General features: G+C 34.8%; 1 protein-coding gene across 2 annotated transcripts in view; it reads left to right on the forward strand.

Moving 5' to 3' along the window:
- The window catches only part of LOC126971541 (cadherin-related tumor suppressor), a 362,047-nt gene that overhangs the window by 229,182 nt on the left and 113,340 nt on the right, over positions 1-19,525 (forward strand). The window contains exon 1 of one of the 2 annotated variants that reach the window (XM_050817824.1): positions 12,077-17,609. The exons of the other annotated variant lie outside the window; for it this stretch is intronic. Coding sequence (XP_050673781.1) covers positions 12,462-17,609 — 5,148 coding nt within the window. The 5' untranslated portion in view covers positions 12,077-12,461. Of the gene's footprint in view, positions 1-12,076; positions 17,610-19,525 lie in introns of those variants that run through there. 2 annotated transcript variants of the gene reach the window in all.

Here is a 19,525-nt window from a genome sequence, read left to right on the forward strand (position 1 = left end):
CCTGAGTTGACGCCGCGGCCGGTGCTAACGCGTTTATTCCGGCACTCATATTCAAAGGCATCGTCCCTGATTCATGGAAGCCAGCCCTTGTCCATCCGGACTAAAAAAAAACGAAACAGTTTGGATCCGGCAAACTACAGGCCTATAGCTATTACCTCCCTGCTCTCCACAATCATGGGGAGCATAATTAATCACCAGCTCTTGGTATACTTAGAAGGGCAACAGTTGATCAACGACTTTTGCCATGGTCGGTCGGCAGGCGATTTTATGGTATACCTAACACATATATGGGCGGTAGCTATCGAAAGCAAGGGGGAAGGCTTGGCAGTTAGCCTGAATATAGTGAAGGCCTTTGAACGTGTATCACCATAGGCGCTTCTCTCAAAACTTCCATCATTTGGCCTTTTCGAACGCTTATGCAAGTTGCTCTAGCTTCCTCACTGGGCGCAGCGTATAGGTCGTTGTCGACGGTTATTGCTCGAAACCGAAGCCCGTAACGCTGGAGTGCCCCAAGGCTGTGAGCTATCTCTTACACTATTTCTTCTGCATATCAATGATATTATGTTGGACACGTCCAACATACATTGGTATGCAGGCGACAGTTCTGGATACCTAATACATGGGACATGCAGGTCTCTCTCAGGAAATTGTTCACCAGTGCCGGGAGAAACTTGTTTAGTCTATCGAGTCCTCTTTTGAGAAGGTCGCAGAATGGGGTAAAATGAATGTCCAGCTTAACCCCCAGAAGACTCAAGTTTGCGCGTTTACCATTAAAACACTCCATTTGTCGTATCACTGCTTTTCGACAATACTGCCCTTACAGCCTCGCCTAGTATCGGAATTCTGGGACTCGAAATCTCGAGCGATTGCCAATTCCGCGGTCATCTGGAGAGCAAAGTCAAATTGCTTTCGAAAAAACTGGGCGTCATAAATACAGCTTGGCAATACTTCAAGCCGGCCCACATTCTAGCGCTCTACAAAGCGCAGGTCCGGCCACATACATTTCAAACTCAAACATACACTGTAGCGATTCCATATGTTTTGCCGGTGGTAAATTTTTTGAACTACTTTTTATTTCTTTAAAAATAATACGTTTATGTAAGAGTTCTTTATGTTGTTTAAGATCTTCTATTGTCCAGTATTCATTGCAAATTTTAATGCGGTCATTTTGGGAGAATAATTCTGAACATTTAAAACTACAATTAGTGTTACATGAATGTTTGTAAGACTCTTAAGTATTTTAGCCAGATGAATTTTTCCTTTTCGGTCTTCATAAAATCTTCTCTTTACTTGCATTTTTTTATTTCTTTTCCACTTTTTAGAGTCTGATTTCTTCTATCTTACATTTTTCATTTCAGTTTCTGAATATCTTTATTTTGCTCATTGACTCAGCATCAGTGGTTTTTCTATAATAGAATTTTGTTTACTTGATAAGATTTATTTTTAACTCTTGAAGGCAGCTGTTGCTCAAATTTTTTACTTTTTGTTGAGTTAGTATTTTGACTTGCTTTTTAGTCATTAATTCAAACGTGTCGTTATCCGAATAAGTACAACGAGTTTCTGTGAAATATTTTTTATTCTTTATCTGTTTTTAAATTGTGTACGTTTCCTTTTGCGTATTCTTCATCACTATTAGGGATCCAGGAACTATCAGAATTTTGAAAATTTTCGTCTTCTAATTAGTTCTTCGTCTCTCTGTGGAAAAATATCGACACCTAAAAATATAATATAATATATAAAAAAATATCGCTTGGCGGTCGGACTGGAAAATCATTCATAAATGTAGAAGAAAAGTTCTTTAAAACTATTGGGTAGATTTACCGCCAATTGTATAACGAGTGCTAGTCGAAAAAGATTATATTAAACAGATAACTCACTCTTTTTTGTGTATATTGATATTATTATAAACTTATGTATATTTATTTTAATCGGTATTCAATTTACGTGCACGTTGATAAATTAAATAATATAATTTATTTAGTTTGCAACGGTCATACATATTGATGATAAACTCAAACAAATACCAATAAGTAAAATTATTTAGTTTTGACACGTTATAAATTTCACATGACCCTAATAGAGAATTGTGGAAGAACTAAATAAAAGAACTTATTGATTTCATGAAAAGTTTTTTAGTGAATTCACTACAGATATTGATTTATTTCATCCGTTATTAAGATTTGCCACACAAATGATTTAGTATCATAGTGCTATTTATTTATCTCATAAATATTGTAAAAGGTGATTATTTTTGTGAATTTCGAAATGATTGCAACTTCAACTTCACCAAAAAATCGAGCGTAATTTCGACTTTAGGAATAACCAATAACGTGTTTTTTGCAAAAAGTTCTTTTTATTTAGTTTTGACACATCGGCGACAACATATAATAGGGGTTAAAGTATGAAGTCGCCGTTTTATTGTACTGAACCTTCATGGTTTGAGATTTTTGAGTGAAAAATTCTTCACATTGTTTTTTATGTAGTTCTTCATTAAAAAAATGTCCAATATTCGGTTATCGACTTTCAGTTGTTTTTTTTTATGATTTTTGAATACGAGTTCCGAACCGAAAATAACGCGGCAGAAATAGCTCACAATATCAATGTTGCGTTTGGAAAGGGGACTACTAGGAAACGCACCGTGCGATATTGTTTTAAATGGTATCGTGATGGAAACTATGACTTGACGAACGAACTACGTGGAAGACCGCCTACACAGTAACAATGAATTGAAAGAGATGGTGGAAGCCGATCCGAGCCCAACTACCCAGGAATTAGCGGCATGGTTTAACGTTACTTTATCAACAATATGGACTCATTTGCGTCAAATCAATAAAAAAAATATGAATAATGGTTGTCTCATGATATGGCTACAGAATGAAACGCGTGTTGAAACTTGTGTTTCCTTGTTGAATCGATACAGAAATGAAGAAATATTGTGTCGAATTGTGACATGCGTTGAAAAGTGGATTCTTTACGATAACGCGAGGTCTCATACACGACGTGAAACCGTTTTATCTCTACAGGAACTGCAATTACAATCCATTCGTCACCTTCCGTATTCGTCAAACCTTGCTCCAACGGACTACCACTTTTTTCGTGATTTGGACAATTTTCTACGTGATAAAAAGGTTTCTTCTCAGGAGGCAGACAAACACACAGTTTGTCGAATCTAGATCACCACAGTTCTATCGCAACGGCGTAACTGACCTTCCTATTAAATGGCAGCAATGTATAGATAATAATGGTTATAAAATTGATTAAATATATAAGGTCAAGTAAAAAATAATAATTTCATACACCCATAATATATTGCCTCAAAGCGCCACCTACTGTATTAGAGCTTTACGATAACCTTCGTCGGACATTCAAGTAACAAGCTGTATCAACTGGAAGTTCTTATATCCTATCATAGATGGCGCTCATGAATACGAGTATTCTTTTCTATTCTAATTTGCAAAATTTTATGACTTTGTACAAATCTTTTAACATACCATAAAATGTCACTTATTTATCACAATATAAGGTCCTCTGGAGGGTTGGTGTCTTTGAAGTTTATTTATTTATTTATTTATTTATTTATTTGTTTAGAAATACCAACATTTGTTTACATTGATGCGTTACATATTTATAATATAGACTAAATATAATGTGCTTAATGTAACAAACAATTACAGGTATCTACCACATGCTTTAATAATTTTCACAAAGTAAATATTAGTTTAAGGGAAAAAAAATATACGCTAACAAGTAATAATGGTTAAATGATTTTGTTTGAAATTATTATTATTTAAGATTATTATATATATATTATAAAACTAAGAAACAAAATTATTATGACTACATTTTATTCACTAAACTTACATACAAATAATTTACGAACTGTATAGACAGAAGTCGTGAAATTAATATCGATGTAATCGCTATATATGTTTACCATCTTGCACAGCCTAGGAATAGGAGAGTTCGCTCCAAACATACATCTTCGAACCGGTGGAACTAGCGGAGCAATTTGCTTCCGGGGATATCTACTAGGGACACGAAAATTAATTTTATTCAGAAGCTGAGGACAGTCAATCTTGTCATTTAAAAGTTTTAATACAAAGATAAGATCGATTAGAGTTCGCCTGTCTTCTAAGGAAGTCATTTTGAAAAATACGAAAGTTTGAGTATCATTTAATACGTAAGTGTTCATCCCTACTCTGCGGTATCATAAACAATGAAATCATAATATTTGGATATGACTGACTTTTCTTTGAGGCGCTATTACTAAAAAAGCTTAACATATTGGATTGGACTGTGACAACTTGATACGTTATCAGTATAGCTAATGGTTGTTAATTTGTTTACCTACTGTAGGTCCCCTTTTTCATTCCAACTCTCAGAAAAAACGTAAATATGTCAAAGTGAAAGTCAAATAAACTTTACTCAGTTAGGCTTAAAGTAAACGCTTTTGAATAGTCACAATAAATATTTCTTTTAAATTACTGAATTAAACATAATATGTTCGGAAAAGCTCGTGAGAAGAATATACAAGAAACTCAAGGGCCACTCTTTTCAATCAAATAGAGTATTTTAACATGGCTGTAATATATATAAAAATGAGTTTGTAAGGTGCTGCATCTAAGATCATGCTGTTTGTAAGAATGTATGGACGTCTGGATGTATGGACGTCTCGTTGTATTTTTGTTGCTCTTTCACACGAAATCTACTGAATGGATTTATTGAAACTTGACAATAAAATAGGTGGGACGAACTTGCTTAAACGCCTGTAGTTCCTATTAATTAGCATTTTCAATGACTTGCTCAGGTATTTTTAAATCACAAAATCTGCATGTTTATGCTGTCTGAAATAAATAATTTAACACAATTTAGGAGGACATAGGAGTATATTGCAGTTACCTTTAACTTTTGCATTACTATCAATCATCATATACATACATCCGACCTATTTATCCTTACAAACTATAGCGTTTATAACACTTTTTGGTGAAATCATCACAAAAATTCTTACTACAAATTAACATACATTACACAATACAGTTGTTCGAACATTTATATCTAGGGAACGGCTAGACTTAGTTAGTTTCAGAAAAACTCTCAAACTTGTATTTGAATTATAACAGTACTCCAAATGAGATGTATGGTAAGTTATTTAAAATAATTAAAACAGAGTTTGCTTCTATCTATTTCTATATTTACTTCAAAGACAAGAGACCACCCGAGTTGATGGTGGTCTCTTGTCATTTAACAACTGGGCAACACCTGGTATTCATAGGAGCAGACAACGGTTATATGAACTATATAGTGAGAGATCATCATGTAATCATGATGTATCTTTCCTTGTATATGTGAAAAAATATTCAAAATTATTTAAGAAAGTATGTACTATTGCTAAGTCAATGCATATTAGAGAAATAATTAAAAATGCTTCAAATAAAATAAAAATAACTTGGAAAGTTGAAAATCTGGAAGAGCGAAAGACTGCAAGTTTGAATATAATCTAATAATAAACAATACAAAAATCCACTCTGAGCAGGAAGTAGCTTCTGCTTTTGAGAAATTTTTTTCTGACATTCCAGTTTCCATCTCAAGCACCCTTGTCTCCTCCACCAGTGTAGCCGAGTCACTTCTTTTGGAAAATGTTAAGGAATGTAAACAAAATTTCAAATTCAGTGTTGTTAGCCCAGCAGAAATAATTAAAACTTTCAGATCCTTAGAAATGAAAAAAACTGCTGATATATGGGGCATATCTGTAAAAATAATAAGTTCTGTTATTGATGTCATAGCACCATATCTAGCACTAGTTTTTAATAGCTGTATTGAACATGGCGTGTTTCCTGACCTTTTGAAGTATCGTAAAATTACACCAATATTTAAATCGGGACTCACTTCTGACCCGAATAATTATCGCCCTGTTTCGGTGTTGCCGACCCTTAGTAAAATTTTTGAAAAAATTATTTTAAGCCAAATGCTTACTCACTTTAACACTTATAAGTTACTTCATATAAAACAATTTGGCTTTACTAGGGGACGCTCCACTACGGATGCAGGTGTTGAACTCTTCAGGAATATTTTTGAGGCCTGGGAGGAATCACAGAATGCACTTGGTATCTTCTGTGATTTATCTAAGGCTTTTGATTGTGTTCAACATTCAACGCTGGTCAGGAAGCTATGCCACTATGGTATAAGAGGATCTGCACTCGATCTTCTGATCTCATATTTAAATAATAGGATTCAGAGGGTCGAGGTGAATGGCAGGAGATTTCCTGGGACTTCTCTCGGTATGGGGGTACCACAAGGGTCTATTCTTGGACCCTTCCTCTTCCTAATTTATATAAATGATCTACCTAACCTTGTAGAAAAAAAAAAACACAAGGTGGTATTGTTTGCGGATGACACTTCACTTATATTCAAAGTGAAACGAAGTCAAGTTTTGTGTGACGAAGTAAACAATGCTCTATCTGACATCGTGTACTGGTTCAGCGCAAATAACTTATTGTTAAATAATCATAAAACCAAATATAATAAATTCACCGCGCCAAATGTCAAAACTGTAGATGCGAATATTTTATTAAATGGAGAGGTGGTAAAACCAGTGGAATCTGCTATATTTCTTGGCATTACTCTTGATCCCAAATTGCAGTGGGGCCCCCATATTGAAGGATTGGCGAATAGGCTTAGTTCTGCAGCATATGCGGTTAAGAAAATTAGACGGTTAACTGACATAGATACGGCGAGATTAGTATTCTTTAGTTATTTTCATAGTATTATGTCCTATGGTATATTGTTATGGGGCAGAGCGGCCGATATTAATACTATCTTTGTGCTCAGAAGAGGGCTATTCGCGCGATTTATAACCTAGGTCCTAATGAATCATTAAGAGAAAAATTTAAAGAAATAAACATTTTGACTGTTGCTTCTCAAAACATTTTTGTTCTGTACATAAGCACATTGAGGAATTTTCTAAAAATTGTGACATTCATAATGTTAACACGAGGAACAAACATAAGCTTATTATACCTACTACTCGGTTGGGTCTAGTTAGTAAGTCTTTTGTTGGGCGATGTATATGCTTCTACAATGTGATCCCAGAAAATGTACAAAACAAATTTGTTACAAAATTTAAAAGAATTGTTAAAAAACGTTTGTGTGGGAAAGGTTATTATATATATTTTCATGATTTTTAATTTGTTGGATTTACCTCCGTCAAATGTTCTCTTGCAACACCAGAGGAATCACAAGAGCATTGCCGGCCTTTATCTCTGGATCTAATAAGCCGATTTTGAATATTCTGTTACGAATAGAAATTTTTGTGAATGTCCTATATATATACTATATATTAACCCAAAAAATTAAAATACTTTTTCATAGAGAGACAAGAGACATTTACATTTCAAGAGACTTGATCCTGCAGAAAAACTGTCCAAACAGTTTTGCGGGACTATGTCAATTTAAGATTCTTTCTGTAAATGATTAATAGTATAAATAAATAAATAATAATAATAGTAGTTATATTTGTAAAATACGTCGGAGAAAAAACCGTCGAACCCTAAAAATAAATAATATGGCAAAACAACGTTTGCCGGGTCAGCTAGTATATAAATATTTGTTAACATAAAATAATCCTTTTAACGTCACGTTTTATAATATGACATATCACATATCCCATTCATTACATGCTCTTAATTTCGTTTAAGTAATAATAATACTTCATCGCTGTGTCCTCCTCTATATGTTGGGACACTGTTTACTTCATGGAGGCAGTTATTGGTGTTGGAGAGTTGTACGGATACAATAGATACGGTAAGTATAGCAGAGTCGATAGGAGTAATAATTGTACAATATTAAAATAAAATGGTGAAAGGTAAAATCTATACGACAATATCGAAAACAACCTGGACAAGTTTAAGACCTATGAAATTGTAATCTAACACGTTGGGAGGCTCCTTTGCACCAGATGCCGTCTAGTTTATGGGTAGGTACCACAACGGCGCCTATTTCTGCCGTGAAGCAGTACTGTGTAAGTATGACCGTGTTTAGGTCTTAAGGTCGCCGTAGCTAGTGAAATTAGTGGGCAAATGAGACTTGACAACTTATGTCTCAAGGTGACGAGCGTAATTTTTGGGTTCTTAAATTATCCGGAGCGGCACTGCATTGTAATGGGCGGGGCGTATCAATTACCATCAGCTGAACGTCCGGCTCGTCTCGTTCCTTATTTCTTAAAAAACTGTACACTAAGACTGATTCAAATTTGATGAATTCCTTAAGTAAAACTTTATTTTATGTGTTTTTTCATCTAACTTCTAAAGTAATCTTACAATAACATGCTATTACAATTATAAAAAGCATCAACAAGCTCTTTCACTTGACATAGCATGCGGTATGGCTTGCATGAGCCAAACGTTGTTTTGCCATGTAATTTATTTTTAGTGTTCAACGGTTTTTTCTTCGACGTATTTTACAAATACAACTACTATGAAAAAATATTTTCATCTTTGGGTTAATATATAAAACATATATGACACTCACAAAAATTTGAATTTTTATTGGATTGGCAAGGCATCTTGTGATTCCTCTGGTGCTGCTAGAGAATGTGGACGGCGGTGATCACTTAACACCAGGTTACGCTTAAAGCTCTTTAGTCCTCCTTTTCCATAAAAAAAGATAACTCTCTAGAAAATTGTGATAATGATTTTAAATGGAAGAAAGTATTTTCTTGTGTCGTTAATTTTGCATAGATTTTATATTATTCTGTGGTTATAGTGTCAGATCCAGTCTTGTTCTATTTCCATATATAAATCGAGTCTTGTTCTATTTCTCTTCTTACATCCCCCTGACTCGATTTTGATAATTTTTTTTCTTTGTACAGAAATTTGATCTCTACATAGATGTACTTCCTTCCGTGGTTCGATTAATTCACAAATGTATTAAAATTTAACCAGTGCGTGTCTGACATTTGGATCAAATTTGCTGTGAGAGACAGATAGACATCGCAAGAATGATCCTATAAATGTTTCTTGCTTTTTCTCTTACATCCACAGAATCATAAAATAAATTTAATAAAACTTACCTGCAAACTACTCACTTTTAGTTGAATGCGTATGTTATCAAGTTCGAATTTTACATTATTGAAGCCTCAGTGTAAGTAAACAAAACAAAACACGGGGGACCTCCCCTTGATATGTTTTGTGTGTCGTTGATGGTGTAATGATATTCAATCTATGTTATCCCATCCTCAAACACATGAAAAATTTTTTTTGGTATTTATTCTAGTTTTTATAATGACTTTGCAGAGCCAACAGTGATTAAGATTCCTTACTCAAGTAAGGGTACCCAAGAAGAGCCTTGTTACACTCTGATGTCTATCCGTCCGCAATACTTAGTTAAAATTTCTCAGAGTGTTATATTAGTACTGCCACTATTACAAAAAATAATTAAATTGATTCATGTTGTCACAATAAGTTGGCTTCCACTCTCATAGTGGAAGTTGATTAGCCTCGCCAGGAACGATCCTAACGTACCATAAGCCAATTGTTGTAATCCGGGGAGGTACAAGTGAAATAAATACAACATATATAAAATATAGTAGCTCATACACGGACCACAATACTCCTGTTTTCGGAGCAAGAAGGCAAAAGAAATAGGGCTTATAAAGAAATGTAAAATATTTTATTTCTTTCTCACTATTATATAGATACCTCAAAAAGAAAAAACGGCACCATCATAGATTCACTTTGTGGCCCGTCCGTCTCTCTGTCTGTCGGTCAGGACCCTTTATCTCGGGAACGTGTGGAGGGGAGGTATCAAGTTGAAATTAAAACGATAAAAGTCTAAAGGTCAAGTCTAAAGTTTCTAGAAGTTGTGAAAAAATTTCTTAGTGGACGCAAATTTCAAAGTTAACGTAAAAAGTCAACAATTAGCTGTGAGGAAATAATACATTGTATTGTATTGTAAATCTACACGATTTTACAACATTGTTAATAAATATGTATATATATTTATCCACACCCATGCTTTAAATCCTCTATTAAATATTCTAAAACAGTAAACTTATTGCCAACGTTAAACCACCCTATGTCCTGGTAACCATTACATCATCCAAACGAGTGTTTGAAATCACTGGTTGGCTCTGCACAGGGTTTCCTAGTGAGCCATCAAAGGAATTTAATACATTAAAGTGCCTCTTTGTTTCTGTTTTTGAGACTAAGACTGTAAATTTATATTAGGCATGAAGAACAATGTATGTTATTATAATAAATAATAATTAAGTGAAATGAAATAACCTAAATAAAAATAAAATAAAGTGATGTAATGAAATTCAGTACAACATTACATCACTCGTTTGGATGATGTAATGGTTACTAGGACTGGCTTTTTTAATGTTAGCAGTAAGCTAACTGTTTCAGTATCTTTTATAGAGGATTCATATTATGGGTATAGATAACGTCTTGTATGCAACTGTTTATAATTAGGTATTTGAAAAATCATGTGACACTATTATCATAAGCCCACATTCGTGTTTTAATATCCCTTATTACACAACAGTTGCATAAATAACTAATCCAAAACATTATTATTACTGTAAAAAAGTTGTAACGAGATGGATAATGACCAAAAACTATGAGGAGACGGAGGCCCTTTTATGTATTTTAAAGTAAACAATAAAAAATAGTTTATATCTGCCTACTCTATAGTATATTACATAAATTTATCAATCCTTTAACTCTTTATATTTCTAACAGAAAAAAATAGACAATTTATTCTTAAAAACTTTATTCTTTATTTATTTATAAAGGTTATTACACCATATATTAGCGAACACAATACACATTCACATACACACTTACACAAACGCACACATACACACACACCCACACCCACACCTTATTAGTGTTATGTAGGTACCTACTTAATGATTATAGATGGAAGAGCGGGATCATCTCACACAGGTTTTGTCACCTAAAAGAAGGTTCCAACCACTTATATAATGTAATACTTTTTTTGGTACCAATAAAGAAATTATAATTTGGATATTTGACTTTGAATAATACGATTATGCCGCAAAAAAATTAGTTTCGACACTCTCAAGGTCATCAAAATTTATTGGGTTTATAAATAGTTCCCGCTAGCCCAGATCTATGAAATTTGGCAAGAAATACCGTCTTATGCTGCAGGTAAAGGAAAAAAGTGGTCTTCTGACCACTTTTTTCAGAAGGGTCTGAAAACAATCCATTTGTAATTATATCATAAAAACAGGGTCTTAATGCAAGGAATGGAGGTACAAATTTTGATTTGAGTTACCAGTGTCAAGTGTTATTACACTAGCGCATTAGAAATAATTTTGTAAGGCTAGAAGAAAGTTTTGAAAACAAATAAATAAATAAATGTGGGGTGTCGTATGAACGGGCTTCATTGGCACAAGTTTACATTATTCTTATGATTTCTAGTTTTCGATTTATGAATGAAAGATAAAACTTTTCCCCTTTTTTTTATAAGTACATAGATACCTAATAATATGTACTGAACCCGCGGTGGGCGAATCCGACTCATATTGTCCGGTACATATACGTATAACGACAGTAGTCGCAATATAAATAAAGCTTGAATAGAACTCCACTACTTTTGCATTTTCTGTAAAGTAATAATTTTACTAACGTAAACATTCAGTGTACAAAATGTAACTTAACAATAATAGATCACGAGCGCACTAAAACTGTTAATCTTTCATATTGTTTTGATAAATCTATAATTTTAAAACGTTTGTGTACTTTTCGTGAGGAGCAACAAACATAATGTTAAAGATGGTATTTCAAGAATTTAATGTGATGGAAGGATTGTGGAAGTTTAAACGTTCCGAGTTTGTTCATGAATTTTCTTGTAACTCCAAAAGGTGATAAAATATAATGTTGAACAATATAGTGAAATAACAGTGAAATTCTTAGGCGGCCATTATCTCTGCATCATCATCGTCGTTGCCGGCGGGCGGCAGGCCAGAGCTTTAAAAGCTGCGGGGAGGGAGAGGGGGGAGGGGTCGCGGGGCGGCGTGAAAGCCTCCGCCTGCCAGTGTCGTGTCGGCTTCAACGAAGCTGGTTCACTAATTCCGTCGCGTTGTAAAAGTTTTCTGTGAAATAAATTCTTGACTGGAAAGTGCTATTATTTGTGAATGTGACACTTTATAACAAATAACAAAGGATATACTATACTTGTATGGTACCTGTTTTAGTAAAGTTAATAGATTTAAGTTATAACTGTGTGCTTAGTGAGTGTCACGTGTGTTTACGAATTAATGTGCCGGCGCAGGGACGGGTCGCACTGTTCGTGAGATATTTGTGGTTGCGGAGGCCGTCGCGGCCATGTTGCATACCTGAGACGAGAGAGCGCGTAAGTTGTGCGAGAGAGAGGTAGAGTGTTGGCTGGTTTTGCTGAAAGAAAGTAGTATTTGCAATGTGTTTACTACCGTCATGACGGTGATGGGGCGGTGGCCTGTGGTGCTCTTCGCGCTGGCGCTGCTCAGCGGCGCGGGCGCCACCGCCGAACAGATGCAGTCGCGGGCAGTCGACACCGGCGTAGACCTGCGAGTACCTGAAGACCAGCCCGTAGGAACATTTGTCGGTAGAATACCGACTAAGCCTGGATTCACATACCGGTTTAATGAGTCACCTAAAGAATTTCAACTTGATCCTGTATCGGGTGAAATTAAAACGAACGTTATTTTAGATCGCGAAAGTATCGACCGTTATGCATTTGTTGTTCTATCAAGTCAGCCCACTTATCCTATTGAGGTAAGGATACGAGTTAGTGACGTGAATGACAACTATCCGGAGTTTCCAGAACCAAGTATTGCTGTGGCTTTCTCGGAAAGTGCGTCACCTGGAACAAAACTACTTTTAGACGCTGCAACAGATAAGGATCTTGGTGAAAATGGCATAATGAATGATTATAGAATAATTGAAGGGGACAGTGAGGGTAAATTTCGGTTAAATGTCACTGTGAATCCTAGTGGCCAAACTTCCTATTTACATTTGGAAACTACTGGAAAGCTTGACAGGGAAGCGAACGATTTCTATGTTTTGAATATATCAGCTCGGGATGGTGGTAGCCCCCCTAAGTATGGTTACCTACAAGTTAATGTAACAATTTTAGACGTTAATGATAATCCACCTATATTTGATCAAAGTGATTTTTCAGTATCTTTGAATGAGAGTGTGCCACCTGGAACAACTGTTCTCAAAGTAACAGCAACTGATAGTGACTTGGGTGATAATTGCAGAATTACTTATGAAGTTAACGACTTGGAAAAACAATTTGCAGTTGATCCTGAATCAGGAGTAATAACAACGATAAAAAAGTTGAACTGTCCCCAATATTGCACAAATACATCATGTAATATGACCTGTGTCTTAACAGTGATAGCAAAGGATCACGGCGTACCGCGCCAGGATGCCCGAACATATGTAACCGTTAATCTTATAGATGCGAATGACCATGATCCAGTTATAACATTTACTTACGTCCCATCTACGGCTAACTATGCTACAGTTGATGAAAATGCAAAAAATGGATCACTTGTTGCTGCAATAACAGTGACAGATTTAGATGCTGGTTTAAATGGCATAACCAGCGTGAGTATAGTTTCTGGAAATGAACTAAATCATTTTAGATTAGAAAATTCTAGCAGTGTTTATATTGTACATGTGAATGGTGTCTTAGATAGAGAAGAGATCAGTAAATACAATTTAACAGTAGTTGCCACTGATAAAGGTATTCCACCTCGAACTTCAACTGCATTTTTAGTAATTCATGTGAATGATGTGAATGATCATGAACCTGTTTTTGAAAAATCTGAATATTTGGCGGTTTTAAGTGAATTAGCTCCACCTGGTACTTATGTTGCTGGTATTACTGCAACTGATGAAGATACAGGAGTAAATGCTGAAATTTTCTATGATTTTTATGATGGAAATCAGCAACAATGGTTTTTAATTGATCACGTGACAGGACTCGTAACAACCAGATCCGCTTTGGATCGTGAAATTCAAGGAACCGCAGAGCTTAATGTTTCAGCTCGAGATGGGGGTCCAAATCCAAGATGGGCTTATACAAGACTAAAAATAACTATCCTTGATGAAAACGATGAATCACCTACATTTCCTCAAACATTGATAAATACTAGCTTAGCTGAAAATATAGCTCCAATAAAAGAAATATTAATTTTAACAGCTTCCGATTACGACCAAGGCACGAATGGATCAATCTCTTACTACTTGTCTACCAGCACTGAAAGAAAATATCCAAATACATTTTCACTAGATCCTATTACTGGACAACTAAGTACAATCATGGAATTAGACAGAGAAAGAATTTCGTCATATGATATTCAAGTCATTGCTAAGGACCAGGGTTACCCTCCACAATCATCAACGGCAACAATCAATTTAAAAGTACTGGATGTAAATGATAACGATCCTTATTTTTATCCTCAACACTATATAACCAATATAGCAGATGATCTTCCCATTGGAATGACGGTGATTCAGGTAAAGGCATTTGATGATGATGATGGTGACAATGCATTAGTAACCTATACTTTAGAAAGTGGGGGTGATTCATACTTTGACATTGAGCCACTTACTGGAAATATCATATTGCAAAAAGATCTTAGGAGAGCTTCTAAGCCATCGTACACCTTGATCGTATCATGTAAAGATAGAGGAAATAGAAGAGCCTCTGAAGACGCAATTATAGAAATAATAAAAAAGACTTATAGTAAGAACTTAGATTTTGAAGGTTATAGTGGCTATAACTTTAAAATTTTAGAAAATGAAGGACAATCTCAATCGAAAATTGGTCGTTTTATAGGAAAAGTAAGTTCAAAACAAAAAACTGAAAAGGTTTCTTATTACATTGTAGACGGGGATCAGAAACATATATTTAAAATCGATGAAAAAAGTGGCATTATAAGTACAGCATCTAATATTGATCGAGAAGAGAAAATGACGTATCATTTAAAAGTAATGATAAAAAGTGATCTACAATTTGGATTTACTACGGTCAATATTTCAGTGTTGGATATAAACGACAATTATCCTGTTTTTATCGACAGAAAAGAGGAAATACATATCCCCGAAAAAATGGCTGTTGGTCATGAAGTTTACTTTGCAAGAGCCATAGACCGTGACTCGGGATCTAATAGAACAATATCATATACGCTGACTTATAACGCAGAAAGCCTTTTTCGCATTTCTGAAACAACTGGAGTAATTTATTTAAATAAAGCAATTACAAGTGATCCTGGTACTGTACTGTCTCTAGAAGTGACAGCCACTGATCATGGCAAGCCAGCACTTGCAACTAAACATAGTATATCGATAGTTGTAGATGATGTAAATGATCATACCCCTGTGTTTGATCATACATCTTATGAAACATCTTTATTAGAATCTACTATAGTTAATACTAGGTTTTTTGCTATATCTGCATCTGATGCGGATTTGGGGTCCAATGGCCAGATATCATATAGTATTATAGAGGGAAATGGCGATAACAAGTTCGGAATATTTCCTGATGGGTTTTTGTATGTAAAAAGCTCTCTCGATAGAGAAGAAAAAGACTATTATTCACTATTAATTACAGTATTTGATCATGGGACGCCTTCACGAAGTTCTCAAGTTCCTGTTGTCATACATATCTTGGATGAAAATGACAATAGCCCACAATTTACGAATACCACGTTTGTCTTCAAAATTAAGGAAAATGAGCCTCCAGAAACATTTGTTGGTAAATTAACAGCATTAGATAAAGATATAGGACGCAATGCGGAACTCTCATTTAGTTTACCTTTTACCCAAAATGATTTTCGGATAGACTCTCGGAATGGGTTTATAAAAACATTACGATCTTTTGATCGTGAAAGCTTATCACAGATTACTGGGCAAAACTATATAACTCTTACGGTCACTGTCAGTGACAATGGAAAAACGAAGTTATCAGATTCAGTAAGAGTAACTATCTATATCACAGATGTGAATGATAACGCTCCAATATTTACACATACTCCATATAGTGTTGAAGTATCTGAAGGAACAAGCGTGGGTGCTTCTATTATGCGAGTTTATTCATATGACGCTGACGAAGGTTTGAACGGAGATATTTTTTATAAACTAATTGGTGGTGATGATTTTAAAAGATTTACCCTAGATGAAGGTACAGGACAATTAATTATAAACAAGGCTTTAGATCGTGAGACAACAGATCGGTATCAATTAGTTATTTTAGCTCATGATTCAGGGCCCTCCATGAGACTGTCAGCAACAGCAACTATAACAGTGGACGTGTTAGATGAAAACGATAATGCTCCAGTATTCAGTCAAACACATATGAATATATCTGTCATAGAAACGGAACCTATAAACAAAAAAATCATACAATTTTATGCACACGATGTTGATTTGGGAATAAACAATGAGCTACAGTACTCCATTTCATCAGGAAACAGAAAAGAAACATTTTTTATTGACAGTTATTCTGGGGAACTCTTCTTACACAAACATTTGGATTATGAAGATTTAACACAGTACGTTTTAAATATTACTGTTTCTGATGGTGGTAGTCCGAGCATGTCTTCAAGCATATCTTTTACTATTAATGTGATTGATGCTAATGACAACGCTCCTATTTTCACAAACACTGCGATTGTGAGACAGATCAGAGAAGGCATTCCTACCCATACTCCTATTGTAACAGTAACAGCTGAAGATCCTGATTCTGGGTTGAATGGAAAAGTTTATTATTCTATTATCCACCAAGAACCGAATGATGGCAAACGTAATTTTGCAATTAATAATTTAACTGGAGTAATTCATACTTTGTTGCCAATTGACAGAGAAACAATAGATACATTCCGAATAACGGTGGCAGCCTACGATGGAGCAGAGCCATCATCAGCCAGACTTTCAGCTGAGAAGCTGGTGACTGTTATAGTAGAAGATATAAATGACAACGCTCCTGTTTTTGTGTCTATGAACGCTGCTGTAGTCAGTTCTGGACGACTAGGAAGAAATACTGGGCGAGGAATATTTGTTATGAATGTCCTTGCACGTGATGCAGATTCAGGAACTAATGGTCTAGTGACATATAAGCTCTTGCATGGCGGTAATGATATATTTGATTTGCATAGAAGCAACGGTGCACTAACGTTGCGCTATCCCCCTGCAACACCGGATGCTAGATGGAATCTTATTATTAAAGCTACAGATGAAGCAGTTCTGAGTGAGCAGCGGAGTACGGAAACATATTTGACAGTAATAATGGGAGGCACAGATTTAGAAGGTGTGACATGGCGTAACGCAGCGTCTGTGTCGGTGGCTGAAAATGAACCAGGGGGTACGGCTATTCTGAATATGACAAATAATTATCAGTCTGGGCTAGAGTACTATATAGTGAATGTGACAGGTGAAGGTAGGCAAGTGGACAGGTTGTTTGATATTGACTCTTCTTTGGGAATTTTATCCACGGCTGTCCCTCTAGACCGTGAATCTGGTGTCGACAGATTTGAAGTGGAAGTATGTGCTGTGTCGTCGAACTCACCTCTACAATCTACTACAACAAAGGTAAGAAAAAATGTTAATTGTGATTTCTTTCATTACTTAAAAAAAAAATTGTTTAATATAATGTTGCGAGTTTCTACACATGTATAACGTATATATTTTTAAACAAATAAAATGAGATGTAAAAGATGAAAGTTAAAAATAAATCAAAAATAAAATTTAGACGCCAACACGCTCTCTGGAATTTTAATAAAAATATTAATTAAATTAGTTCTAGCTACACTTATTCTTCTGGCACGGCCAGAAATAATGCAGATATGTTTCCAATTAACTTTGTACGGTGGTCGTTTGCAGTAGAATATATTTAAAAGTATACTTTTACACAATAAAAATAAGTTTAAGGCAAAAGCTCGTTAGCGTATGTCCGCCAGTGGACTCTAATCGAAGACTCTAAATTAACGATAAGCCGCGTCCCGCGACCATATCTCAACATGCGTTCTCAAACCTTTCAAAGATTAAGTGAAACATGGGTTTTTGTTTGTAATTCGGTTCACATATCTTAAAATTCTTTACCCACTCATCATTGATCTGGTTAAGACAATAGATAGGTTAATTTCTTTTTATTAAAACAAAGCAATTTATCATTATTTCACTTTAATTGTGCTCGCTTAACTAAGGTTCATCTCATTCAATAAAAATATTTTAAAATATTTATATCCAAGTATCGGGGACAATATACATTCTTGAATTTTTTTCAAAACAGGTTTATAATTTGCCTTTAAACAGGCCCTAAAATTGTTTACGACTTTTCTTGCAGCTTGTTATTATCATTAAAATTTAGAAGGGTTTGCTTATGGCTTATCGGATTCGGGTGGGATTATGCTAATAAATTTTAAGTTTATTGTATTTATACCACAACTCTGAGCGCGTTAGGTGAAACAACTCACAGTAATTTGCTGATCGAGCGGAAACAGATGATGTTAGTTTCTCGATGAGAAATAACAACTATAATAACATAACAGTTTGAACTTTGAAGCTATTTTTGTCAGATTCATGAGATGTGCTGCGTATGGAAACGTTAATTTATCTTCTTAGAATATTACTACTTTGCTTTATAATGCATTAATTTCAATAACTTATTCAGTCGATTCTACGTCACACGCTAGCTAGTTTGTAGTTGTAGTGTACATTGTAATCTATAATTGAATTTCGTTCAACTGTAATTTACACCAAACAAGTATAAATTTGTTCTTACCTACAAACATATGTTTCATATTTATTATTTAAAATGTAACATGACTTGAGACTTCAAAAACACTTTTCTAAAACACTATATATAATATGCACTTAAAAGTATAAGAATAATTGCGTATTTTATACAATTTAATTAATTAATCTAATTCTAGTTACGATTCTTGTTATTTTTGGAATCGGTGTCCTTCCGCCGCGACCCGTTCTCGACTCTCCCATCCTCATGACTCAGCACATCTCACCTATAAGGCTACTCGTATAATATATATGTATGTAGTTATAAACCTATCTTGGATGACACCGACTTCAAAAATTACAATAATCGTAACTAGAATTAGTGACATACGCATAGTAAATTTAAGACTTTTATGGTTTTCTCATGGATGCCATTGTCAGATCTGGACCAATCTGGACCACACGGGAAGCACCAGCATTCAAATAAAAAAATAATTATCAAAATCGGTTCACCCAGTCGAAAGTTTTGAGGTAACAAACATAAAAAAAACATACCACTGAATTGAGAACCTCCATCCTTTTTTGAAGTCGGTTTAAAAGTTTCATTAATGATGCATATTTGTTCAAGGGTATTTCATCCTTAGTACCTACGATTCCACTGAAATTCCACTATGAACCCGCTTATTGTTGAATTTTCTTCGTAATTTATAATTTTACTGTACAACAAATGGCATAGAAATAGCAACTTTGGTAGATCGGTAACACCTAACAAA

Source organism: Leptidea sinapis, chromosome 24 (genome assembly GCF_905404315.1).
Source record: "Leptidea sinapis chromosome 24, ilLepSina1.1, whole genome shotgun sequence".
Lineage (NCBI taxonomy): Eukaryota > Metazoa > Arthropoda > Insecta > Lepidoptera > Pieridae > Leptidea > Leptidea sinapis.